Consider the following 9,267-nt stretch of genomic DNA (forward strand, 5'->3'; position numbering starts at 1 on the left):
TTAATTATTGATACCTTTAGCACCTGATCCTTTACTCTAGCATAAGACCGAACTTTCATGTAGACTGCCCTGGAGCCATTTCCAGTAGATGCCACTAAAAACAAAAGACGGGAATAAATCAGTGAAAACAAAAGTAGTAAATAGCTACATGTATACAACCAGATCTACACAGGAATCAAGCAAACTATTTCCCAAATAGGACAGATTGTGTCCATTTGTGAAGATTACAAACATGAATCTCCTTTGCATGAAAAACTAAAACTGAAGTCTTCACTCAGCTCAAGTCAAGCAGCATCTCTTTGGGCACTGAGATGTACCACACTACTAAACGGTCCACAGCCTGATACAAAGTCATGGCCATCCTTCAAAGAGCACAGTGTGACAGGGGTGGCATTTATAGGACAAGACATTATCAATAAGTGTCATAGAGTGAATGAAATGTACCTTAGCTAGTAAAAAACTGCACATGAAAGATGTCTGCAAACCCTCCAGGGACTGCTTAGCACTTAATGGAGAGTCAGAAAGCAGGAATGCTGGTTTTAACCTTGCATTCATGATACATAGCAACCTGTCTTTAGATGATCCAGAGCAGAAGACATTGGGAAGGACAAACAGTTTTTAAATCTAGTCAACTCCAATAGATCATAAAAAGATACTGACAGCAAGCCTCCTGCTGGAATGGTTTCCATAGAAATAATAAGCTTTGGGGACTGGAAGTGCTGTAAGGCTTACTTTTTCTTTTCTCAAACATAGTGGTTTGTTTTTACTGATCTACTGTGAGTGGTCCTTTCGCCTGCTCCCTTCCCCAGCAAGAGGACAGCACAATGTCACAGCTCTCCTCACAGCACCAAAGTGGAGCTCTCAGCACAGCCTGGCTTCATTTCCTTGCCCCAGAAGGCAGGGGCAGACAAGGCTGCCAAACCCCAGGCAATGGCAGCACGGAGCACCCTACTGCCCTGGAGCTAGCTTGAAACATGTACAAGTATCTACTCTTGTGTCTTATGTTCCATTCATTTGCTCCCTACAGTACTTCTCTGCCTTCCGTAAACATTCAAAGGCCACCAACTTCCCTGCTTGAGAATGAAACCACAGCAGCAGAACTTTTGGAAGTGGGGAAATGGGGAAAAAGGCATCAGCATGTAGTCTTGAGTGTCGCTGCATGGAGCTGGGGGATGAAGAGCTTTCCAGAGCAGTCCTAATTTGATTGAGCTAATTCTGCCAGCAAGCTTGGGCTGATACAACTACAAAAGACAGATAACATGTCACCCCTTCAACTGCAATTTACAGCTGGCCAGTGCCCTGATACCATAAGCCCAGCAATCATCACCAGTGCTCCCTCCTCTGCAGACAGCACAGACATCTCTCACCATGCCCAAAGCAGACAAAAAGGAGACATCCACTCCTGCAAGCCTATAGAAGACCACATCTCCTAGCCCAGACAACACCATAATTCACATCAGATACAGGACTGCTTCAATCTGAGTGTGAGATCCTTCGGCGCCAAGCATCTATAGTCACTTCCAGGACAAGTGACACAACAGTACTGCTGACAGCACTTAGCACACGGTGAGCTAGTCTCCCAGTCTCAAACCCAACCAATAAAATAATCTGTAGTCTACCCTGCCAGCAATGATCTTTCATAAAGACCTTTGCAAGAGAATCCTTGAGCAAGGTGAACATTGGGTCCGGCTGGCCAGGACAGTGAAGGCATGCCCAGAACAGTGAGAGCAGTAACCTGGTGGCTTCATCAGGCCATTAGTGCTCCACAGAATCTGTACAAGCAAGGGTGGACTTACTGCCCTCAGTTTTGGCTCTCAGAAAACCTTCATTTTAGCAGGTACGAAGATTGCACCCTTCCACCAAAGTAGGATATCTCCTTGAATCACTGCCTGGGAAGGTAAGAAGTCAGCACATGTACTGAGATTCTGGAGGAGGGCAAACACCAGGGCAACAAGCAACTTAAGAGGAGAATAGTATCCATAAACCTGTATGCATGGGGACTGAAGTAACATGGCATAAATGGCCTTGGCCTAGATGTGACTCACCATGAAAGCGTACAAAATTACCTGTACAGCAGCCCTCAATTGCCATGGTGATAAATGTTTCCTAATGTCTAAGAGCAGCTGAGTCCTGAACTCCACACATCTTATTCACTAACAAAAGCATTCATTATATTTAAAAAAAAAAAAAATTACAAATGAATTGTGGCCATTTTAAGCCCTCCTCAGATCAAGGGCTGATTTACACTCTCCTTTCAATGGAGACTACTGTGCTCCCAGTGCTGTTAATTCAGAAGATGGAGGTCGCTTGCTTTTTTTGCTTCACAATTCAGTAGGCAAGGGAAAGACAGATTCTCTGAGACAGTGTTACTTTTTCTGCCAGGAGTTATCTATTCGCAGAAGTGGGTCAACTTTCTCTTGGTGGACATGTTAGTGTGCGAGTGCCTAGCAGCGCTGCCTGCGAATTTCTGTCCGCTCCGCGTGCGGAGGAACCTCTGCACATAACTATTTATGGCAGCCAAGCGTTTCATGAATTGCAGCAAGTTAACCACAAGGGGATGATGACATTTGGAGACAGGGCAGGATGAATTCTGGCTCGCAGACAAAAAGTCAGGTTATAAAAATACAGAATGCAGAAGCAAACCTAGCCAGTCGCTGCTAATTCACAGAAAAAACGGATACACGGCCCCCAACCTTTCCCACTCCATGCTAACAATGCTGCGTGTTTTGCAGTGGGACACATCACAGCATTTTAGCCAGCTTAAGTGTCTCACCTACATCTTGTCTATCGGAGAGATCAACCACCCTCTGCTCCCAGAAAACTCTGCAGAGCAGCCCAAACACAGAAGGCTGAGAGGACAACACCGGCAGGCCGGGCTGCAGACACGTCTGTGTGAGCTGCAAGCAAGGCCCAACTCTTGCCATGGCAGGCTGCAAACTGAGCCTCCTTCTCCATACTTCCATGGCAGCCTTATCCCTATGTAAGCATTGACCCTCAGCTTTCAGAAGCAATGCTTCTGGTAAACCTCACTGACCCATGTCATTGCTTATGCCCCTCAACCCTTCACGGACACCGAGTGCAACACCTGCCAATGCTGCATTTTGGATTCCCATGCCTGCCACTTAATTAGATCAATATTTAATTTTATCCTCAGTTTTATTTGATGAAATGCCTCCAGAGGACCAAATCATTTACATGTAACCAACACAAATTTAACCCCCTTATTTTGATTGCTTTTGACAAGTGTAAGTGGATAATTCCATCAAAGACCTATGGCAATTTGCATCTTAATCAATACAAGTTTTTCTTCAGCAGGACAGCTGAGAACCAGATAACTCTTCAGCAAGTTGTAAGAAGAAAACAAAATTGGAATGTACTACTATAGAGACCATTTTCCATACATGGCCCAATATTAGTGCACTGTATTAGTTTCTTGAGCCTTGCTATCTTTAAATTTGAGAGCATAATTAGGGCTGGCACACACTCAGTGACCATGCAGGAAGGCTAGAGCAGACAATGATAAAGCTGAAGATTCTTGGATAAGAAGCCAACGACTGATGTACCCTTAGTACCCGAGACATCAGCATTCATAAATCTATAAACAGAACTCAACGAACTCACAGAAGAAGTGCAGAGCTGTTTCTACAGAGGTTTTACATTTAGACCAGGGAGAGTTTCCTTGTATGAACAGAAGGAATCTGTATGTAGTGGCCTACAATACCAGAAATACTAACATTTCCTGATATTAGCAATATCAGGAAAAGTTAAAGCAATTTCAGAGGACAAAAAGCATTCTTGATATGAGAAAGCTATGAAATGGCCATGAAGCCAAACCTCTGCTTCACAGCAGAATCGTGGCAGGGGCCATAGAGCTCTGACAGCACAGCAGGTGACATCTGACTTCTATTGGGAAAAGTGAATTTCCTGTCTTTCAACAGTGATAGCACAGCTGCACTGGAAGAGTAGAACGTGGTCACCACAGCTCCTCTAGTAGGATTGCTCTTACCTGACTTTAGATGGCTGCATATAAACTAACCATCCAAACTTCCTTCCCATCAGTACAAAGAGCACATACAATACAATGCTTCTCCTAAAGCAGACATAGACATTTCAGTGTTATAACTGATGTCACCATGATGGCCTATAAAGGAAGCCCAAGGAGACACAGATGTTACAGTCTATGTTGTAGATACTTCAACTTAAATCTGATGAACCTCACTTCTGCGTGTTCTCATCTCAAAGGTCTCATTAACATGTCATAGTAAATAATATGTATATTGATTATAAATACACTAATAAAAACAAAGGACTTTGGCCTAAAGGGTATGAGAAGAAGTACAGAGTGGCTGTACACCCGATCGATACGAACCCACAGGGAACAGCTATTTCTCTTTGCCACCATTTTAAATGTAATATATTGTACCCTCTAGGTAAATATGTGGACATTTACAAGTGGGAATCAATAGAACTAGAGCTTTTCCCACCCTCTCATCCAGAGAGGCCATTCCTCTTCCCTTGGAGCAGACAGCAGCGATAGGCCAGAGATTAATGTCTATGCTATGATAAGCTATCTGCTGTGCCCATCACTTGCCTCAACACCTCTCTGGCCACTTTTGAAATGCTGATGCTTTTAAGAATTATTCTTTTCAGGAGCCTATTCACACTGATAAAGAAATATAGAACCATTTCATTCAACTGGAAAATAAGTCAAAGAGACAAGGGCAACAGCCTGACCCATTTTTGGAACTCAGAGCGAACAGCTTCTGCAGCAAGTGAATAAGAAGTTGTGACGATAAAATTTACTTGATGGCAGGGGTGGGGAGATGAAAGCCCAAAAACTTCCCATGCATGCGCTGGATTTTGTCCCAGACACATCAACAGCTAGCAATCTGTATCACTGTGGGCTTGCAGCGTAGGCGAGGAAAGCCACAACATGCGCTCACCCATGTCTCACGGCAGCGTTTCACCAGACTGGCAGAACTCACACCCTGCCAGCCTGCAGGACTCACAAGCCACCTGGACTGACTTGCATGGAGCAACCATCAGCAAGGAGGACTGAGTCGTTCTGCACTGGCAACAAAAGCACAATGGCTCTCTCCATCTCGCCCAGATGTACACAACAATCCTACCAAAGGCAACTGTCCTCCTTTAGATTGTTATTGGATAAACAGATGTTCCAGTTAGATCTAGAGGAGGCTAAAATTAGTGGGAGCTACTACACTGCTTCAGGGAGCTTTGAGTCACTCCCAGTGTTCCCACACACCTTACAGTCCAAGGATATACCCCCATGGGATCTGAAGGCTTATTTCAGCCCGCAAGTAATGTTAATATCCTCCAGTATGGCTGTCTTTGTTGGTATTTTTTTCCCCTCCAGGGATTTTTGGAAACTTTATTCTGGCAGAAACAAGGCAGTAGCAACAGCAATAGCTCCAACTGGGCTGCCTAACCTGGAAACCCATCAAGACTGTGCGCATACACAGAGGTTCCTGCTATGTACACAAAGTAAAGCCAAAGCACTCACAAGCAAAACACTGCAACTGTGCTCCAGTATCTGTCCTGGACGTGGGGGTAGGCTTATGGGAACTGTGGTGTGTCACTCAACAAGCATACAACTGGCCAGCTCTCATCATGCAGTCTGGAGACTCCCATACCCCTACCACCAAGACTCCCAGCTCACACGTCACTAAGTGGAGAATGAAAAGACCATTTACCTTCAAATAAATAGACGTTCTCTCTGCTTATAGCAGAATATCCAGAGCAGTATAAGATTGCATCTGTCATCTAATATTAATTATTTTCACATTATTAGTTATGCTTATTACCTTATCATCCATGAGCAGATCTTCAGTCATCAGGTTGGGGGTATCAGCTTCTAAAAAGCCAGTTTATAAAATTCAAGAAACTTCTACAAACCAAGGGAAGATGAAACACAGGTTTGTTTGTGGGTTCTGTTTTTTTAACTTAGTATCATTTTCACTGGACTCACTGCACAAACCTAGAGTTTGAAGTTCATCACCTCACACCGAGCTGGGGCACTGCGACCAATAAATAAAGCCCTGGTTTACCAATTCACTTCTAAAGGATTGATGAAAAGAAAACAAATATTTAATCAACCTTTACTTGCTAAGATTTCATTTAAAAGCCACCATTCTAAGGGCATTTAACAGACAGCTCCCGTACTCTTTCTTTCCCATATTCTTTCAGAAAAGCATTAACTTGATGAAACAGTCCTGCAGAAAACCTGGGTATTTAGGAAAAAGGGATAAAAAGGCCAACATCTAACCTACAGAGGTCGAAAGCAGGGTCAGCACCAAAAGGGATGGAAGGGAGCTGGTGCCACAAAGGCTTCGCAGTGACAGCTTCTCCACCGACCTGACTTTCTGCATTTTTTTCCACATTCACCTGCCCTGCTCTTCCACATTGTCACGGGCTTAAACGAACTGCCACTCGGTCCCAAGCAAGCCTCCCCACCACACTTCTTGCTGTCAGTCAAAAAGGGGCCTGATAAGCTTCACATTTACATATGTATGCACAGGAATTTCCAAAGGCACACTGAGGGAAATGGCCTTGCTGAATGCCGATGCTATCTGAGAACGACAACTATTTAAAGCCTTTTTACAGCTTCACTACCTAAGTAGAGAAATCAGGTTTGTTTGCATCTTTCCATCTATTATTACCCTAGAAAGTGCAGATCGTATCTGCCCCAGCCTCAGAAATGAAGCCAGGCTGGTTGTAAAGAGTTCAGTTAGCTTCAGTACTTCCCACAGAGAGCATCTTCCTCAGCTCGAACCCGGCACCTGGGAAACTAAAGTCACCAAAACCTACGGAATTAGTCGATACCAAAGAGGGATTTGCTCTGAGGTTCAGAAACCAGAACTGCAAAGCCCTTCTGTCCCAAAGCTGTAACAGCACACTCAGCGTCCGACAGGTGCTCCCTGGGCCTCTTTGAACAGCAAGGCTTTATGAAAACGCAGTCACACCAGGAGCAGAGGCCATCTGCAGCTTTACAAACAAGACACGGCTGATTTACACAGCACTAAAAAAAAAAAGAAGGAAAAAGAAAGAGAAAAAAGAAAGAAAGAAAAAAAAAAAAAGAAGATGCTTGCTGTATCCTGCAACATCTGGTGACTGCATCGCCCTTTCAACCAGCAAGTCCTGACTGCTGGGCGAGGTGGCAGGAACATCTCCAGCTGCGAGTGGAAACATGCAGCTGCGGCAACAGGACCGAGCACAGCAGATTCACGGACAAGCACGCCACTAGAAAACTGGGCTGTTCGGTGCATGTGCCCTCAGATCTCTCCGGGCATTTGCCATAAGGCACCCAAAAAAGGCCATGCACTCGCTGGTCCCGCTAGGACAACCAAAAGCTCTGGCACTAAAGGCAGTTATTTGGCCAACGCATCCAGAAGCCCCATCCCAGCTCCCTGTCCTGGTTGGAAAAGAGGATTAAGAACATCAAAAGGATTCTTGTATACAACAATTAAATAGATTGATGCTTGGTTTGACTCCCATCAAAACCTCTTGGCCAAAATAGGTCTTGTTGGTTTTAAAGGAAAAAATATATATATCTATTTTAAAGACATTCCAATATTATTATTTTAATGTCTGGCCACTATTTGACAACAGAAGAAAATGTGCTTGAATACAAGCGGTCAGAGATTTGGCACAGTTTCACTGTGGAGCTCACTTCTAACTTTAATGATTGGGCTACACAAAATCGTGAACACTGTCCCTTCGAGGGCAGCTTCTTATTTGCAAACCAACCTCCTGCTTCTGAAAAGAAACAGGGGGAAATGAAGTCCCAGCTCTTTCAAACCTCTGGGCATCGCACAGCCAGGCAGCTTGCCCTGAGAGCCCACAGAGCTAATAACAGGTGAAGTCTGTAGGGCAGCCCTGCACTTTCATCAGCTTCTTCCAAAATCGCAGCTAGGCTTTTATCAATCTTATCCAAGTAACAAATAAACAAGCCCGATGTCACTCAGAATATGTAAAGGGGGAAGAGACAGGAGGAAGAGATGGGAAAATCAGTGACTCTGAAAACACAGCCTGCTTTTTTTGGCGTGAAAAAACCAACAACAAAACAAAATAAAATCCTCCGGATAAATGCCAACAAGCCTCAACCCCAAACACCAGCACTCAGCCAAGAAGCGGGGTGAAGCCCAGTGACCTCCTCCCTGCACCACCCCTGGCTGCCCTTTCACAGCAGGGCAGGGGTGGAGATGGTGAGATCTCTCCCCCACGGCATCCCTCACCCCCATGCAAGGCAGGTGTGCACGCCGAGAGGAGGTGGGTTCAGGGAAAGGCACCTGCCGTGGGCAGGGCTGCGATGGGAACAAGCTCACCGTTGAGACCATTGGGGATGCTCCGGTGATGTAGAGGCGCAGATAGGTCATCCATGGACCTCCGCATGGCCCCAGCCTTGCTTTCGCCAGCCTTGTGATGGTGGAGGTGGTGGTGGTGGTGGTCGGGGCTGCCAGCGCTGCCCGTGCTGGAGGTGCTGCTCCCATCCCCCACGTCCCTGGTGGCAGAGCCGCCGTTGAGGTTGGTCAGGCTGGCCTGGCTGTCGATGGAGCTCCGCGAGCCGGCCCCGCTCCGCTCCTCATCCAGCATCAGCACCATCTCCTTCAGCTCCACATTCTCCCGCAGCAGGGTCTCCTGCCTCGCCTCCAGGTCCTTCAGCTTCTGCTGGTACATGCCTACCTCCTTCCACATCACGCTGGCCGTGTGCCTCCCGAACCTCTGCCATTCCCTCGACAGCTTCTTGCCTTTCTGTCGGTCGTCGTCCAGGAAGCAGCAGAGCTCCCGCAGCTCCTGGTTGTCGTCCTGCAACTTCTGGTTGACCTCCTTCAGCCCGCGGATCTCGTGCAGGTGGAGCTGCAGCCGCCGGTTCACATCCTTCATCAAGTTGCCGTGTTCCACCATTAAGTTCATCTTTTCATTCTCCACTTTCCTCAGTCTTTTCACCAGCTCTTCCTTGCTCCACCTCAGCATCTCCTCCTCTGAAATTTTGCTCAGGTCCTCTTTAGACCCCTCGAGGGAATTTTTGGCCATCATCTGTGCCTGGAAAGTGTCTGCTCTTACAGAGTAGCAAACGGTTCAGGTTATCTGGGTTATTTTTGTTCGCTTGACTTCCTGGGACCGAAATTCACAGCAGCATCTTAGGGAAGAAATATTATAGTTCCCCGTAGCGTGCTGGACAAGGTGGTACAGCAAAGCCCGACTGGAATATCTGCTTCCCCATAGAATCCATAATAAAAAAGCAATCCA

General features: G+C 46.0%; 1 protein-coding gene across 2 annotated transcripts in view; it reads right to left on the reverse strand.

The window, feature by feature from the left end:
- CCDC85C (coiled-coil domain containing 85C) overlaps positions 1 to 9,261 on the reverse strand; it is a 103,925-nt gene extending 94,664 nt beyond the window's left edge. For both annotated transcript variants that reach the window (XM_010711902.2, XM_019615870.1), the window contains exon 1: positions 8,343 to 9,261. In XM_010711902.2, coding sequence (XP_010710204.1) covers positions 8,343 to 9,054 — 712 coding nt within the window. In that variant the 5' untranslated portion in view covers positions 9,055 to 9,261. The remainder of the gene's footprint in view (positions 1 to 8,342) is intronic.
- Between the last annotated feature and the right edge of the window lie 6 nt (positions 9,262 to 9,267).

Source organism: Meleagris gallopavo, chromosome 5, assembly GCF_000146605.3.
Source record: "Meleagris gallopavo isolate NT-WF06-2002-E0010 breed Aviagen turkey brand Nicholas breeding stock chromosome 5, Turkey_5.1, whole genome shotgun sequence".
Classification (NCBI taxonomy): domain Eukaryota; kingdom Metazoa; phylum Chordata; class Aves; order Galliformes; family Phasianidae; genus Meleagris; species Meleagris gallopavo.